Here is an 18,169-nt window from a genome sequence, read left to right as displayed (position 1 = left end):
ATGGCAGAATTGATACACAATTTTCCTCACCCTTTGTTTAAAGCGTCTTTTTGAAGACAATATCTGGAATTCAGAGTGTAAATCCTGGCTCCGCCCTATTTGTGTGGCATAATCTAGTGATTCAGATGGTTTCTTCTGAATATTCTGGTTTCCTCCATCAGTCCAATAGACATGCAGTGTAGTCTGATGGATGGGCATTTCCAGGGTTTTTGTACTATGTGTAATATGTGTGTGTCAGATTTTTCAAGATCTTTACAGATATACAGTAGGTCTCGAACATTTGGAGGAGTAGGTGAAGCTGGAGCTCAGCCAACCCCATGCTTTCCTCTCCCACTAAAGTTAAACTAAAGCTGGCATCAGCAAGACCCGTCATAACATCACGACCCTAATAATCACTCAGTAAACACACAAGTGTTTCATGAGACTGGGCACAAGTAAGGCTGTGAGGTTGTACCTGTTTTTTCAGCTCTTAGGAGCACTTAATTGGATTATTATTATTATTATTATTATTATGTAAGAGGGCGGAGTCACGTGTTTCAGAGCTTAACTCATAATCATCATCACTGAAACATCATCATCATCGTCACCACCTTCTTCATCATTACCATCATCATACATTTAAATCTTCATTATTACAGCACCATCATCATTATCATCATCATTGGCATCATAATTACTACACCTTCATCATCATCACCATCATCTTCATCACCATCATCATTACCATCTTAATTATTTCACCATCATCATCATCATCATCATTATGATCTTTCTCATTACACCACCATCATCATCATTATCATTATCATCTTCATCATTACACCACCATCATCACCATCATTATCATCATCTTCATTATTACACCACCATCATCATCATAATTATCATCGTCATCATTACCCCACCATCATCATCACCATCATTATCATCATCATCACCATCATCATCATTATCATCTTTATCATTACACCACCATCATCATCACCATTATTATCATCATCACCATCACCATCATCATCATCATTATCATCTTTATCATTACACCACCATCATCATCACCATTATTATCATCATCATCATCATAATTATCATCTTCATTATTACACCAACATCATCATAATAATCATCATCATCATTATCATCATAATTATCATCTTCCTTATTACATCACCATCAACATCATAATTATCATTAGCGTCACTATCATCATCATCATCATCATCATCATCATCATCATCACCGAAAGCTTTGTACCCTCTTCAATGATTGCCCGAGTTAACTACATATCCCAGCATGCTATGTGCTTCGACTACAGTTTTTCCGGTGTAAACAGGAAGCAACTCTTTTATGACCGAAGCATGAAGCGGTGAGTAGCAAACATGTAACGTTTCGTGTTTTGATCCACGTTTTTTTCTCTTTTTTAAAAAAAATTCAAAAACTATCTTTTTTTGTACAATAAAACTAAAAACAGAAACTTCTTTAACGCGAGATTTAGTTTTTAAGGTGCACCGGCTTTAGCCCCCTAGCCAGGAAGCTAAAGCTACATTATTATAGAGTATTTTGGAGTAACTGGTATTATTGTTCTCACTTCCGGTTGAGATTTTTAACCATTAATTTGTCCTGGTTTATTAAATTCCTTGCTGAAATATATTCTAATGGTTTCAGGTACAAATGCCATTACAGTCCATTAGCTGTTAACCACTGAAACCGGTAGAGTTTGTTTGTGTACAGTGTAGAAATTCACTGAAGGCTTCTTGGTGTCCTGATGGTCCTTACTGGTGTCCAGTAGAAACCAACACGTGATCTATGAGTTCGTGTGGTGAAGTTCTTTGGGAAACGTCTTGTATAAGCAAGTCGGCTTTTAAAGTCATTCCATTCTGACATTACTGTAGATCTGACTATTAAAGTAGGTCTGATTAGTACAGTAGATCTGACTTTGAAGTTGATACGATCAGCAAAGTAGATCTGACCTTTAAAGTAGTTCCGATTAGTACCGCAGATCTTACCATTAAATTAGATCTGACCTTTACAGTAAATTTAATCTTTAAAGTAGGTCTGATTAGTACAATAGATCTGACCATCAAAGTATAGTCAATTAGTAAAGTAGATCTGACTATTCAAGTTGATCTGATTAGTAAAGTAGATCCAGTCAGCAAAGTAGATCTTGAATTTAAAGTAGATCTGATTAGTACTGCAGATCTGATCATTAAATTAGATCTGACCTTTACAGTAGATCTGATCAGTACAGTATATCTGACCATCAAAGTATATCCGATCAGTAAAGTAGATCTGACCATTAAAGTTGATCTGATTAGTACAGTAGATCCGAACATTAAAGTAGATCAGATCAGCAAAGTAGATCTAAACTTTAAAGTAGATCTGAATAGTAACGCAGATCTGATCATTAAATTAGATCGGACATTTACAGTAAATCTGATCGTTAAAGTAGATCTGACCATAAAATTAGATCTGACCAGTACAGTAGATCTGACCTTTAAAGTAGTTCTGATCAGGACTGTCTCTGTAGATCTGTAGGTCCCGTACAGTAGATCTGACTTATCAATTAGATCCAATCTTAAAGTAGATTTGACCCGTACAGTGTTTTTTTACCTCATGGCCATGACGTTGTACGACGTGTTTGGAACAAGATTCCACATGTGGCCACATGTTTTGTTTACCGGTTGTGATCGTTGTGTTTTGCCCCAAGCGTGTGTTCATCCTGTATATACAAGGTTTCTATGGAAACCGCCACATGCTTGGTGTGTTCTGTTATGATGGTAATATAATCTGATATACAGAACAGTGACTCTAATCATCTAATCAATAGTTGACTATTTAAAGCTGCACGATAAAAAAAAAATATTTTAATTACTATTTAAACAATAAAATAAAAAAATGTCTTTGGTAATAATAGATTCTTTGCTTAATTCAGCATTAAAAGCATTTTTTTTCTTAGTGTTAGAATTAAACTGGGATCTTTTCGGGATTTTGTAGTAAAAAAGCGTTTACTTTGTGCAGCGTCGCTCGTCGGGTTTGCGATGACGGCCCAGTTCCTGAGGAGCAGGAGACGGAGGGACAGAGGCAGCTGCACAACCTGCTGCTCCAACAGCTGGATACAGATGTGGACATCGACCGGTAACTTTCACGCTTCCACAGCTTCGCTCCCGTCCTCACCTGTGCTGGTTTAGGAGTTTATAATGATGATCATTAACTGGGCGTTCAGATCAGGGTTTACATCGGGAGTGAGACGTTTATAAAAAAAAAAAAAAGGAAGGAAAGGAAGAAATGAACGTGTCAGTCTTTATTATTACAATTAACACGTGACCTTCAGCGAGTCATAATTTGCATTGTAATTAAAATTGTGATTTTTTAGGTCCGTTCCTGTGTTTTTAAATGACCCACAGTGGCTTTCTCCTGGGAAGGTTCTCCACTGTTCCATGTTTTTGACATTTGTGAATAATGGCTCTCACTGTGGTTCGCTGGAGTCTCAAAGCTTTACGGCTTCATAACCTTTTCCAGACTGATAGATCTCAATTACTTTCTTTCTCATTTGTTTCTGAATTTTTTTGGATCTCAGCATAATGTCTAGTTTTTGAGGATATTTTGGTCTACTTCACTTTGTCAGGCAGGTCCTATTTAAGAGATTTCTTGATTGTGAACAGGAGTGGCAGTAATCAGGCCTGGGTGTGGTGAGAGAAATTCAACTCGGGTGTGATAAACCACAGTTTTAACAGGGGGGGAGACACTTTTTCCACACAGGGCCATGTAGTTCTGGATTTAGTTTTCCCTCAATAATAAAAACCTTCATTTAAAAACTGCATGTTGTGTTCACCTGTTATCTTTTCCTAATATTTAAATTAGCTTGATGGTCTGAAACATTAAAGTGTGACAAATATAAATAATAAATGTAGGATTTAGAGAAGGCGTACGACAGGGTGCCAAGAGAGGAGTTGTGGTATTGTATGAGGAAGTCAGGCGTGTCGGAGAAGTATGTGAGGGTGGTGCAGGACATGTATGAGGACAGTGTGACGGCAGTGAAGTGTGCAGTAGGTACGACAGACTGGTTCAGGGTGAAGGTTGGACTGCATCAAGGATCGGCCCTGAGCCCTTTCCTGTTTGCAGTGGTGATGGACAGGTTGACGGACGAGGTCAGACAGGAGTCTCCCTGGACTATGATGTTTGCGGATGATATTGTGATTTGTGGTGAGAGTAGAGAGCAGGTTGTGAAGAGCCTGGAGAGGTGGAGATATGCGCTGGAGAGAAGGGGAATGAAAGTCAGTAGGAGTAAGACAGAATACATGTGTGTGAATGAGAGGGAGGGCAGTGGAGTGGTGCGGTTGCAGGGGGAAGAGCTGGAGAAGGTGGAGGAGTTCAGGTACATGGGGTCAACAGTGCAAAGTAATGGAGAGTGTGTTAGAGAAGTAAAGAAAAGAGTGCAGGTAGGGTGGAGTGGGTGGAGAAGAATGACAGGAGTGATTTGTGATAGTAGGGTATCTGCAAAAATGAAAGGGAAAGTTTATAGGACTGTGGTGAGACCTGCGATGGTGTATGGATTAGAGACAGTGGCATTGAGTAAAAGACAGGAGGTGGAGCTGGAGGTAGCAGAGCTGAAGATGTTAAGGTTTTCGTTGGGAGTGACGAGGATGGATATGATTAGAAATGAGTTTATTAGAGGGACAGCGCATGTAGGATGTTTTGGTGACAAGGTGAGGGAGGTGAGATTGTGATGGTTTGGACATGTGCAGAGGAGGGACATGAATTATATTGGTAAAAGAATGCTGAGGATGGAGCCACCAGGTAGGAGGAAAAGAGGAAGGCCAAGGAGGAGGTTCATGGATGTGGTGAGGGAAGACATGCAGGTAGTTGGTGTAAAAGAGGCAGATGTAGAGGACAGGGTGGTATGGAGATGGATGATCCACTGTGGCGACCCCTAATGGGAGCAGCCGAAAGAAGAAGAAGAAGAAGAAATGTAATATAGCGCTCTCTGTGCAGCGCGCAGTCTCGTGTAAAAACAAACAGTGCGTGGCTCAGTGATTCGCCTCTAGAGGCCGCTCTCGTAACGGCAGCAGACCGGCAGCCGGAAAAACTACCGGTATGGATTTTTGCCGATAGTTCCAGCAATCAACTATGGGTGGCTCAACCTTTATTAATAACTAAGTCACATTTTAGTTTGAAAACCAACTTTTATTATCAAATACAGATATGATATGAGAAATTATCTGCCATTGTTTGTGTGCCATGCTTTCTTTTGAGAGATGAACTAAGGATTTTGAGAAAAGTACAGGCTTTTTGCAAGAAATCCATTATGTGGTGCTGTTTGTACAAATAGTTTTTTGAGAAATGCACTTACTGATCTGCAGACATTAAGAGGGATTAGAGACAAGCTCCAAAGCAACTGAGAAAAACTATTATGTCTAGAAATAGAAGTGTTTGAAAACATGGCATCTTTTCCTTTGAGCTTTCGAGCCGGACGGCAGATAAATACGTAGAGCAGAAACGTTTCATATCATCAACATTCCTTTTTTTCTCCATCTGACAGCTGTGTAGCAAAAAAGAAATGCTTCGCCCCGGCCGCGCTGTACAAGCCGTTCGGCGAGCAGGCTGCAGGGGTGCGCAGTCTGGCCCAGTTCCAGGCGCTGCAGGATGGAGAGAAGGAACTGGACAGCCTGAGAGAGCTGGGTCTCACTGACACAGAGATCCAGCTGTGGAGAAACCGGGATGAACACGGCGGGAAGGTCAGAAAACCTGAAGAACTAACATCGAATTTTTCATTTCACAGTGGATGTCGTCACAAAGCAGTAGTGACATAAAGGATTCGTTCATTTTGAACGAGTCTTCAAAGTGACTCAGAAGAACGAGTCATCTCGAAGAGTGATTCATTTTTAGCTAAATCTCCATAGGTTATGTCCAGGAACAGAACTGAGTAGTTTATCTTTCGACTCTTCTAGTCTGAGTCACGTGACTTCCATAGACACTGCACAATGCAATAGAAATTTTTTTCAATAATTATGGAAATCACGTGAGAAAAGAGCCAGAAGATATGAGAGATGAGCTACTCAATTGTTATTATTTTACAGAAATTACCCATAACACCTTTCATCTGCCTGATAATAGAGGAAATTGTGCCATTTCTTCTGTACCTAGACAACTCATAAATTAGTGCATATGGCATTTTCTCTGTAATGACTGAGCCGATGGTGGTGATGACACTGAATTTCGGGTCATTACAGTTCCATTGTTGCTGAGGTTATAAGCTATTCATTGATGGACACTTGAGTACAAAACCTCCAGTCGAAATTAAGGATGTGCATCTCCATAACTGAGGCCGAAGCGATCCGCATCCTGATGCGTAGCCTACGATACATTAAATATACATATAAAGTAGCGTACGATACGATACGATACGATTTCTCCCCAATTGTGATGCAGTTCGATTTCCATTTGATTTAACAGAAAACGATGCAAAGAAAACCAGACGCTCTTTTCCTGTTGTGTCTGCAGGAAGTTACAGCTCTACCTCTGCCATGTTAATCTGTATCCTATGTGACTCTCGGGACACGCCTCGGCCTCCGTAGTGTTGTGACGCATCATATTCACGGAGCAGCAGCGATTCTGAGAGAACGCGCTCGAAAAAAACAGTTTAGCGACGAACTGGCAACTTGTATCCAATGCACACTTTAAAAAAATATTTTATCGAATCAGCGAATCTTCCCGTCTCTGTTCCAAATCCCTTTTCATGGTTTCTAAGTGGAACTTAGAAACCATGTAAAATCTCACATGATCCTTTTGATTGGGTTCTAATTGCAGTTAATTCGATCATTTCAAAAAGAAAAACATTCCAGGAAGACAAGTCAGTTCCTGTTCCCGCTTACGGTACGTCAGTCATCGGCAGCCGTACCCTTTCCACCCATTCGCTTGAAGATCATACGATAAATGAAGGTAATTGCCGGGTGTCATGTAAGAGTCAAAGCAGAAGCTTTTATCCTGAGCAGAAAACGCTGATCTGTGGGCTGTTTAATTTGTTAAATTTATATGATTTCTTCAGAATCGTGGCGTGAGCGTGGCTCCTGAAGCGCGGAACGAGCGCATGCAGGTCATCTGGGAGAAACTGTCGGCGAGGGCGGAGCTTTTGTCCCGTCCCCAGCGATTCTCGGGCAGCCGAGCTCTCACCCGGAGAGAGATGGAGATCGAGAAGGCTCTTTTCCAAGGCAACGACCGCTCCAGCTTCCTGACCTCGCTCTACCACCAAGGTAGAAATAAAACGAGGAAGTTTGTCTGGACAGTAGGGATACGCATCTCCATAACTGAGGCCGATGCGATTCGTATCTCGATGCATAGCCGAAGATACGATAAAGCAAAGATACGTATAAAACAGCTACCGATGCGATCAGATTCAATTCAGTACAATGCAACTGAAATAAAGTGCCTGCTGACTTCTACACAGACATGTGGAACTCCTGTATTCTGTAACAATCACATCTCGTGGTTTCCTATGGTGCTTTGCCAGAAAGTGTCTCAAAAGAGTTTGCAATAGCGAGAAAAAAAAAGTCTGAATTCTGACTTTATAACTTCATATCTCGCAATTCTGCCTTCATTTCCTCGCAATTGCAAGTTCTTACGTCACAATTCTGACTTTGTTTCTCGCAATTCTGACTTTTTTTTTGTTATTCAGTGGCGGAAACGGGCTTCCGTACAAACAGGCCTTTATAGTGCAGAAAAACAAACCAAAAAAAATTTACTTTTTATAAAATCAGTGTGCAGGGGAGGGTGCAGCTCTACCTCTGCCATGTTAATCTGTATACTTGGTGACTCTTAGGATTTGCCTCGGTCTACTAATAGTTATATATCAATAAATATTTTTTTACCGATGCAAATATATTAAAAAATGATGCCTCACAGCGCTAACTTTTATGCCGATGCATATATATATATATATATATATATATATATATATATATATATATATATATATATATATATATATATATAAAACACAATAATAAATATAATAACTTTTAAAATGACCACACTTCCAGACAAACCATTACAGTGCGCTGATTTTCATTCCCGATATGCATATCGATTTCTGATATCTCAAGATTTAGGAGGAATTAATTAGCGTGATTCACATCGCTCATAACCAATCACCCCGTCTCTCCTTATAGACGGAGATTCCCAGAAGGAACAGCAGGGGGCGACCTTTTTCACCCCAATGGATACCTTGTACCGGGACTTCCTCAAAGATCACCAGAAAGACTCCGTCACACACTTATCCCAGACAGAATCCCATCGCGGCGATACACCACATCCAGACCCGGATTCTCATCGGTCCCGGAATGCGGTCGATGAGCAGAACAGAGAATCGGGAATAGACAGCGAATCCGCAACGCAGTCTCAGAGTCAAACTTGTGTTCCGCAGAAACTGACAGTTAATCAAGCCATTGGACGCGTGACCTCGTGTAGCGCTCAGTGCCGGAGCGGTCCAGTGACGGCGAGCGGAAAGGTAGAGGAGATTTCAGACGAGGAGATCAGGAAGAACCGAGAGACAGAGGAAGGCATACGGGGAATTTCACGCTTTCAGAACTATCAGTGTGGAGACCCATCAAACGTAGGTTTTCATACAGTGGCACTGGATTTTATATATTTTATATATATTGTGTGTGTGTGTGTGTGTGTGTGTGTGTGTGTGTGTGTGTGTGTGTGTGTGTGTGTGTGTGTGTGTGTGTGTGTGTGTGTGTGTGTGTTGGTGAGCATCCTATAACACTGTATTAATGCTTTTTTCTTTGAAGGTTCTCTGTGTGAAGAACATGAGTCCTCGAGCGTCTCTGGCCCAGCTGGTGTCACTTTTCTCCCGGTTTCAGAAGGACGACGCAGATCCGGTGGTGTATCGCATCCTGACAGGAAGGCTGAAGGGCCAAGCCTTTATCACATTCTCTGGTAGGAAAAAGGCCCACCAGGTGTTTACATTCTTCTTTTTTCGTCTGCTCGCATCAGGGGGTCCCCACAGTGGATCCTCAGTCTCCACAGCGTTTACATTCTCATAGTCTAAAATCACTACGAGGTGGTATCAAAAATCTTTGCGACTAGTTTCGTAACACGCCAACAGATGGCAGCACAAGGCTGCACGCACAGTCACAGGGAGCACCATGCTTCATAAGTCAGTGTGCCAAAAGACATCGTCCTGTGTATTTCGAGAGCCTGTGTCATTGTGGTCTCCTCACACGTGAGTTTCACGTCGGAAGCAACATGGTCTCACTACCAAATCCACCCTACGTACCGGTTTGGCTCCTGCGGACTTCACACTCTTCCCGAAGATGAAGATCGGCTCAAAGTTCGCCGCTTTGACGGAGACACGCTTCGAAAAGAAGACTTCCAGAACACATTCTAGAAGTGAGAGGAACGCTGGGGGAGCTGTATTGCTGTGCAGGAGGACTATTTTGAAGGTGTTCCTGTGCAAGCATAGAGAAATAATGTACTTTCTTGTTAACTGAGTCTCGAAACGTTTTTTGATATCACCTCAGATTCACTCAGATTAAAAGTTCTGTCCAATACTGAGTTTTGTTGTGTTGTCGTTTTGCAGATATTGAGACTGCACAAGCAGCTCTGAACACCATCAATGGGTACCGGCTGCAGGACAAGCCTCTAGTCATCGAGTTTGCCCGAGAGAGGAGACACGCAAAGGCTGAGGACTCTTCAGAAACTTACAGCTGGACTGCAGCAGAAAAGGATCCGAAAAACTGCTCAGAAAAGTGACTTTTTGAGAACATTGAATAGTATTTATATAAGGAATTAAACATGGTCATGGTTAAAGTTACTGACACTGGAGACTCAACAATGTGTTTGTGTATGTTTAAGAACCTTCTGGTCACTCGCAGGGTTTCATGAGAAGCTCCTGATGCAGTGAAGAGTCCTCAGGTGGTACTATTCTGGGTTTCTACCAGCAGAGGTCCTCATGGGATTACTGTAGACTTGTACAGGAACATGCTCTTACCATGTGTGGTATTTAATGTGTTTCAGCAGGTCCTGGACCATGTGTATGCCATTAGATGTTTTCAGAAAGCAATTACAGCAAGCTCCAGATTCTCCATCACATTTCTAGCTCCACTCAAGGTTCCTGTCCTTTCACTGCAGAACAAAAGAATCTAGCATTTAAACCCTCATCCAGAGCCACTTACAGTGATCTCATTTTGTGCTGTTGAGGGCCTTGCTTAAGGGCCCAGCGGTGACATCTTAATGGTGCTGGGAGTTGAACTCACTACCTTCCATCTTCATCACTGAGCCACCACTTGCCTACATTTTCATGGTTCTATTTGTATTAGCAGGAGGGATCCAGATCAGGTTTGAGATCCAGGGTCTGATCCTAAGCTCCAGCTCGAGTCGTGTGAACTGCTGTAAGATCCCCGTGTTTATATTAGTTTCAGAATGTGTGTGTATATAATGTGAGGTATTTAGTGGGTTTCTGCTTTACAGCATTTGTTCCTGGAATTATTTTCCAGCTTGAATATTACTGTAATGTAAAAGTTGCTTAAAGATGAATACATATCTAAATTTTTGTATAAAATAGTGCTTTTATTGATTATAGTGGAAAAAAAGCTTTTAAATTAAGTATGCGCAGCTCCATAACTGAGGCTGATCTGATTCGCATCTCGTCGATACGATATGTATATGAAGCAGCTACCGATGCGATTCAGTATGGTACAGCTTTTATTTCTTTGGTCCAGACAGACAGCAAATCATCAATTCACTTATTATAAACAAGTCAATTATCATCAATCTACTCATCAGTCATGAAGTAGGTGAGAAGTAAGTGAGGAGTCCTGGGGTGCAGTCAGTGTTTACATTCATGCCAAGGGTGTTCAATAGGTTTTGGAGCTCTACAGCTGGAGAACTCTCAACTCCAACCCATGGACAGCAGATCGTCATGGAGCTGGAGTTGTGCACACGTCATGCTGGAACATGTTTGGGTCTCCTGGTTCAATGTAATGTTATTGCATCCAAAAAAGCACATATTTCTGGAAAAGTTGGGTGTTCCATAATATAGTGTGGGACTAAGAACGGTGGGTCGTATCTGCGATCCTGGGAAACCCCATGCGTTAACTGAGGTGCATTATTTCGGTCAGATTTTAAACTTTCCTCGCATGTTTCAGTCTTTGGTACGGTGTACAATGATTGTTAAAAGGAATTTATGTCGAAGTGGAAGTAAAACACCACAGAGCCAAAATCTATGGAGTTGACCCCAGTGCACTGCTTCACGCAGCCACGGCTGTAAATCATTGCCTTCTGCCAAAGATAAAATCGAGGTGATGTACTGCTCTGCATTAAACATCGAAGATGACCCGATTGCCCCATTTGGCCCCGTGTACACTTCTAAACAGTACCACGTCGCCCTTGAACGTTTATTTATTCATTTAGCAAAATAAATTCCAAAACGTTTCATGAGTTGTGCTTAAATAAACGGATATTAGACTCATTATTTCTGCGTGTACAATGATATTAAAGCTTTATATTCCTGAGCTCAACAGATTATTATTTACTGAGTGATTTTTATCTCTGGATCTATTATATTGTATCTATGTTATCAATTCATTCTTAAATTCTCAGTTCATTTGTATTCACGATTGATATTTATTATGCATTTTATTATTACATTTTTATATTGTTTTTTTTTTTTTTTTTTTTTTACTGTGGACAAGCCGACACAAATATGGTTCTATAGAAAATCGAGTGTGGCTTCATAGTCGTGTCAAATGATCACCGTGAAACGTTAGCTGTTTGTGTTTGTGTCTCGCGATTGCAAGGCACCAGCATTCGAAATCTTATGAAATCTCTGAAATGTGTCTTTTAGCCATGAGAACAATATGAATATCTTTACAAAACACCAAACAAGTTTGATATCCAACAAGTCCATGATGTGAAACGGCTCATCGGACTCCTCAGACGTACCCGGTAACATCGTAGCTAGCTGTGGTTTGTTGGCGGGCTGGATTCCTCGAGTCTCTGACGCCGGCGGTGGACTGGCTACTGCTGCTGATGTGGCTGACCATGGTCTGGGTCCTGGTGGTGGGATTCATGTTGATCGCGCTCGGCAGAGTGGCCGCAGGTTGAAAGGGCGCGGGATACGAGGTGCTACGAGCCGTGGTGTGTTTTCCCACACGCTCATGGTACGGGTAGCCCCCGGCGTGGCGTCTGAAACCTTGGCGCGAACCTGGATCATCGCAGCAGGATATGCAGAGCAGCCCTCCTCCTAGCATGGACATGAGAGACGAGGCGATCCCGACGTACAGGCAGTCCCCGATCTCGGACTTCAGACTGTCAGGTACGTTGTACTGGTGGAAGGTCTGCACCACTTCGTTGGTCTTCCAGGAAACAGGAATGAGAGAGAGAAGACCGGCTGTTATAAAAAGACCTCCTCCGGCTCCGGATACTTTCGTCTTTATGGAGGAGCCGTCCATGAACACTGTGCACTGCATCCCAATGCTGGACACGGCACACGCGAGGGCTGAGAAGATAATGGAGATGACCATCATGGCCCGGGCCACCTGCATGTGGGTGGAAAGGCCAAGGATGGTGTTGTAGGTCTCACACTGGAAGGTTCCGGTGCTCTGGTGGACGCACGCCATCCATATGCCCTGCATGTTCGTCACAGCCGTCACGATATTGGGGCCGACGTGGGCCGTGTATTCCCAGTACGGCAGCAACGTGGCCACCAAGCTTCCAATCATCCCCAGGTAGCCCAGGAAGAAGCCCATGAGCTCCACTGCGACTGAAGCCATCGCTGCAAATGGTTTAAAAGCTTTTAATGACTAGCAATTAACTCAATGATCTGTTCAAAGTTAAAGAGGAAAAAAAAAGTTATTAATCTATATGAAGTATGCTAACTCTGAATTTCTCTTCTGCCCTTTTGTGTGTGTGTGTGTGTGTGAGAGAGAGTATTCTCCTGTGAGAGTGTGTGTTCACGTTGTCCCTGTTTGTAACTCTTCTCTTCCTTCCCTGTCTAAACACTGAGTTTCCCCAGTTCATGTATAAACACACACACAGAAGCAGGTTAAAGATTCACCATCAAAACCTTCACCACTACTAACTATACTAATACTCAACAATCCTAACACCACTAACTATACTAATACTCAACAATCCTAACACCACTAACTATACTAACACTCAACACTCATAATACTACTAACTATATTACACTTAACCCTACTAACTATACTAATACTTAACACTCCTAATACTACTAACTATACTAATACTCAACAATCCTAACACCACTAACTATACTAATACTCAACACTCATAATACTACTAACTATATTACACTTAATACTACTAACTATATTACACTTAACACTACTAACTATACTAATACTCAACACTCATAATACTCATCAATATACTAACACTAAAACATGTACCACTACTAACTAAACTAATACTCAACACTCGTAATACTACTGACTATATTACACTTAACACTACTAACACTGCTTACAATATTAACAATATCAACATTAACACTCCTAAAACACACTAGTAACTATACTAACATTATAAACTATACTAATACTCCTAACACTATTATCTATACTAACTGTACCAACACTAACACTTTGAACATTAATTACTACAGTAACACTTAAAATTACTAACACTCCAAAAAATTCTAACTATACATAGTATACTAACACTTTTAACCCTCCCAACACTACTAACTCTATTAACACACCTATCACTCGACACTGCTAACACTCCGAACAACACTAACATTATTAACGATACTAATACTCCCAACAATGTTATCTATTAACTCTACTACTAACTATACTAATACTCAACACTCCAAACACTAATTAACAACCCTGACACCACTCTACTAACTATAGCATCATAACCTTTTATTATAATGTTATAACTATAATAATACACTAATAATAGTATATTTCAACATTGTAATATACCACTAACACTCCTAACACCACTAATAATACCAACTATACTAACACTAATACTCCTAAACACACACACACACACACATATTTGCTTACCCTTACACAGAGTGCTGGTGCGTTTGATACAATCCCTGAGACATGTAGTTCTGCTAAACTGTTACAGCTAGTGTGTGTGTGTGTGTGTGTGTGTGTGTGTGTGTGTGAAACAAAGTGAGAAAGAGAGAGAGAGTGACTACTTAGTTTAGGCTTGAGCTTAATCTCATTAAATCTCTGTGCACATGTTGGCAGTGCGGTAATGAGATTAAAACACACTCCTTCTTCCTCTCTCAGGCTGAACGTGGTGCTAAATTCAGCACACTGTCGCTTACGCTACGACCCCCTCCTTCTCCAGATACTCGACGTTCTGGGATTTTCAAGGACCAAAAAATGTTTAAACAACAACTTTAATCATCTGGAAACACGAGTTGCATGTGTCGTGTGGTTTGTTTGGTGCTGGTCAAAGTGCATGGTTGCTTTCTGGATCATTGTGCTGTAACCCTGATCACCTGCTCTGATGTGTGTTTTATTTGTACTTCCTCGTTCTTCCTCTCGAGGATGCTGTTGCTTAGTTTGGTTTAATCATTTATTCCAAACATCAGCACTAGTTCAATTTTTAAATAACAAGTCAAGCCCTCAAACAAGTCTAGGGTTTACCACACTCTACCATAAGCTGTAGAAAACACGTTAGGCGTAATTTTTTCAGCTCAGCTTTCCTTAAACCAGCTAATACCATTAAACAGGGTTGCCAGGTAGTAGCATAAATTCCATCCACTCATATTAACCACGTGAAAGATCTTAATTTTTGGCTGAAATCTCAGTTTCGGAAAAAGAAGTCATGTTTTTCTTTTACACAGTCTTTGCATGGAAAACATCAAGAACATCATTTTTACACATTATGTGCCCCATAATATATTTCTTTGTGACACTTTTTAGACAGCCAGCTTACACTTTGCCACTGTCTGCAGAAATGGTGTTCTATTTCAGGTTGGAAAACATGATTCTAGTGGCCACAGTGTATTCGTAAGTAAGATGATGATAAAAAGAAATCTCTTGGCTGCTTCTTCTCTAATTAAAATGTTCATGAACTGAGCTTGGGGCAGCGTGATTCCCGCCCCAATGAAATTCACATTTTCATCAATAAATAGCAAAATATTTTCTAATTGTTGGTCACTCAAACGTGTGAATATAATGTTGGATATAAATGTTTGATCTCTGCCCTTGTGAACACGTCACTACTGATTAAAATGTCTTGGTTAAAGACCTGTATATTTGGACCCAGACGCAGTAAACAAGTGTGGGAATAAGAGTCTTGGACACAATACAGGAGGACAGAGGTGCCATCAGAGAGAATGTGGTGGAGTCGAGAGGGTGAGAGAAGTGTGCTTCTGGACGTGTGATGTTGCTGGTGTTGTTCCTGCACCTCTCCAAATGAGCAGAGGTGTTGAGAGACACACTCCAGCCTGTATCCAATCAAGATTCCCACATCAGCACCTATGAGCTTTACCTCTGACCTGAACTAAACAGTGAGCGTTCACTTTTCGTCTGATGCTGTAGGATCTGAATCATGTGGATTGAGTCGTCTTCAGAAATGCTTTCCAGTTTTCATCAAGCACTTCTACAGAGGTGATGTTTCAGAGGTTTAGACATTAGCATAAGATCTGAAATAATGAGGGTTTTTAAACCAGTTTTATAGAATATTTTGCACCATAGATAAAGATCTTCAGAGTAATAAATAAATCAGTGAAATCCAAATTCCAATCTAACTGGTTTGTTTCAGCAGTGATTGGATCAGACTCAAACTCTGAACTAGTTTACATTTTCAGTTATTGCATTTGGCAGATGCCATTATCCAGAGCAACTTACTCTTATTAATACAAATGAGACATTGAGAATGAAGGGCATTACTCAGGGACCCAGCAGTGCAGTTTGATAGTCCTGGGATTTGAACTCACAACTTTCCGATCCAAAAACCTTGACCACTAAGCTGCCACTTCCTCTAAAAGCTAAGATTTTAAACTGAGCATTTCTAGATTTCTGTCAATCAATCAGTCCAATGACCTTGGATATATATATATAAAACGAAATAAAAAATAAAATATCTGCCCGCATGAGGTCAGAGATTTCGGTGTTACTCCATGACCTTGCTGCTGTCATCTCTCCTCACGCCTCCGTTCTTATTAAGAATAATGTAGAACCGACACCAGCCTTCACACCTCCATCAGCACACTTCTCTCACCCTTTTTACTCCTCCCTCTCTCCATCCTGGCACAGGGTCCATGATACCGTTCCCATCCGAGCACCTCCACACACACTTCAGCCCTGACCTAATAGCGACCCTCGATCGGTGTGGTAGGTGGTATATCACTGCAACAGAAAAATACAAAATTTGCTGATTTACCGTAGTTTTTGTTTTAACCCTTCCATATTACACTGGCACCTTTATTTATTTATATACAGTAGTGTGCAAAAGTGTTTGCCCCCTTTCTGATTTCTTATTTATAATATTTATATATAAAATAAGGAATCAGGAAGGGGGCAAACACTTTTTCACACCACTGTACATCTTTATTCTCTGTTCTTTGGCATTGACAATATGACAGGAGACGTAGCTGAAGGTGGAAGGAGAATTTTCATGAGAATGGACAGATTGGTCATGCGCAGAGGAAGGGCATGGGGATATATGAAGTGGTTGAAGAATGCTCAGGATAAAGGGAGGCCAAGGAGGAGGTTAATGGATGTGGTGAAGGAAAGACATGCAGGAGGTTGGTTCGAAAGAGGCAGATGTAGAAGACAGAGCGCTATGAAGCAGCCAAAAGAAGAAGAAGAAACTCCTCCATTACGTTCTGCAACGTCATTGCGTTCAGTTCAGATTTAACTTTTGATTTCTTCATGTCCATTCATGTCCACTTCACTCATTTAAAGAGGTGTAGGTTTGACACCAGGCCTCGCACCTCTATACACACTTCTCTCACCTCTTCTGGAGTCGCGGTGGAGCCTGCAGTCCTGTTCCCAGTGCATCACCTACAGTTCCCACACTGACCTGGACACAAACACTGACCTCAGATTGACCTGAGAAATATAGTAAAGTACGAAGACACAAAAAAAATTTACTCAAGTACAGTAATGAATTACATTTACTTTGTTACTGTGCACTACTGAAACATTTATATATAATAGTGTGAGACAGTATGAAAACATTCTCCTCTGCTCTATTCCTCCAGTTCTCTATACAGAACAGACGATCCTCACGGTCCTACGTCCTTCAACTCCATTCTGAGATTCTGAAATACCAAAATGTCCTGTGCATCTTAATCATCCTGAAACCACAACTTCAGACTAACCACCATTGTAAAGCCATCGATCAGAAGATCAGGAATTTCATCATCAAGCTGCCACTGTGGGACCCTTGAGAAAGCGTCTCTCCTCCAGGAGTGCTGTATCATGGCTGATCCTGCACTCTGGAAAAATTTGGTGTATTCAAGACAAAATACACGCTTCGTTTTTCCGAATATATGACTCCTTATCTGGATTCCCATGTGACCTCGGGGTCACAGTGTCCCTGTTGATATCGTTTCACCTCGACCTCACACCTCGGCTTTGATTTGACGGAGGTGTAGAAGCGACACCAGGCCTCACGCCTTCGTAGGCGCACTACTCTCACTGTGGATTCTGCAGAAACGTTCCCACCCCATCGCCTACACACTCGGACACGAGTCTGGACACAAATACTGACCTCATACTGACCCGTTCTGCGAAACACCTATTGTCAGGTTCACCTTAACCAGGGATCACATCGTAATTTTACCTTTAGCTACTAAACAACACAAATATATATTCATAAATTTGTTATATTAGTTCATTATTTTAAAATATATACATGTAAAAATTACTGTTTGTCTAATACTGTATGGGAAATATCACTTATATTAGAGCATTAATGTATTCATATATATTTTTAGATATTTTGTGAAAATAGTATTCACACATTATTATTATTATTATTATTATTATTATTATCATTGTTGTTGTTGTTATTATTATCTTGTATTATTATAAAGTGAGTAAGACAGTGACTTTGCTCTGTGTCATGACCCCTGATGATGTCATTCCCCCTCCCTCAGCCTTCACACCTCCATTCTCATTTGGGAAGGTGTAAAGATGTCACCAGCCCTCACACCTCC

The 18,169-nt window shown here is 41.1% G+C and overlaps 2 protein-coding genes across 4 annotated transcripts; one reads left to right on the top strand and one right to left on the bottom strand.

Annotated features, from left to right (window-relative positions):
- The first annotated feature begins 1,320 nt into the window (after window positions 1-1,320).
- Window positions 1,321-9,820, top strand: rbm41 (RNA binding motif protein 41). The gene is made up of 7 exons (XM_046868748.1): window positions 1,321-1,366; window positions 3,019-3,135; window positions 5,540-5,735; window positions 7,046-7,250; window positions 8,166-8,608; window positions 8,790-8,937; window positions 9,581-9,820. Exons 1-7 carry the CDS (start codon window positions 1,359-1,361, stop codon window positions 9,751-9,753), a joined length of 1,290 nt encoding a protein of 429 aa, XP_046724704.1. The 5' UTR covers window positions 1,321-1,358; the 3' UTR covers window positions 9,754-9,820.
- A 1,839-nt stretch (window positions 9,821-11,659) lies between these two features.
- Window positions 11,660-14,373, bottom strand: cldn2 (claudin 2). Of its 3 annotated transcripts, none has more exons than XM_046868751.1 (2): window positions 14,052-14,373; window positions 11,660-12,775 (listed from the first exon to the last, which is right to left on the bottom strand). In XM_046868751.1, the coding sequence occupies exon 2, from the start codon at window positions 12,771-12,773 to the stop codon at window positions 11,934-11,936; it is 840 nt and encodes a 279-aa protein (XP_046724707.1). In that variant the 5' UTR covers window positions 12,774-12,775; window positions 14,052-14,373; the 3' UTR covers window positions 11,660-11,933. The 3 variants fall into 3 exon arrangements, with proteins under 3 accessions (XP_046724707.1, XP_046724708.1, XP_046724706.1); XM_046868752.1 differs by having other exon boundaries at window positions 14,186-14,373; XM_046868750.1 differs by having other exon boundaries at window positions 14,046-14,371.
- Between the last annotated feature and the right edge of the window lie 3,796 nt (window positions 14,374-18,169).

Source organism: Silurus meridionalis, chromosome 15 (assembly GCF_014805685.1).
Source record: "Silurus meridionalis isolate SWU-2019-XX chromosome 15, ASM1480568v1, whole genome shotgun sequence".
In the NCBI taxonomy this organism is placed as follows: Eukaryota; Metazoa; Chordata; class Actinopteri; order Siluriformes; family Siluridae; genus Silurus; species Silurus meridionalis.
Note: the sequence above shows the minus strand (reverse complement) of the source record. Positions and strands in the feature narration are given on the sequence as shown.

Coding starts and splice junctions, on each gene's coding strand:
- rbm41 (XM_046868748.1), top strand. Junction 5,736..7,045: donor GGGATGAACACGGCGGGAAG/GTCAGAAAACCT, acceptor TGATTTCTTCAG/AATCGTGGCGTGAGCGTGGC. Junction 8,609..8,789: donor AGTGTGGAGACCCATCAAAC/GTAGGTTTTCAT, acceptor TTTTCTTTGAAG/GTTCTCTGTGTGAAGAACAT.
- cldn2 (XM_046868751.1), bottom strand. CDS start 12,773: ATGGCTTCAGTCGCAGTGGAGCTCATGGGCTTCTTCCTGGGCTACCTG.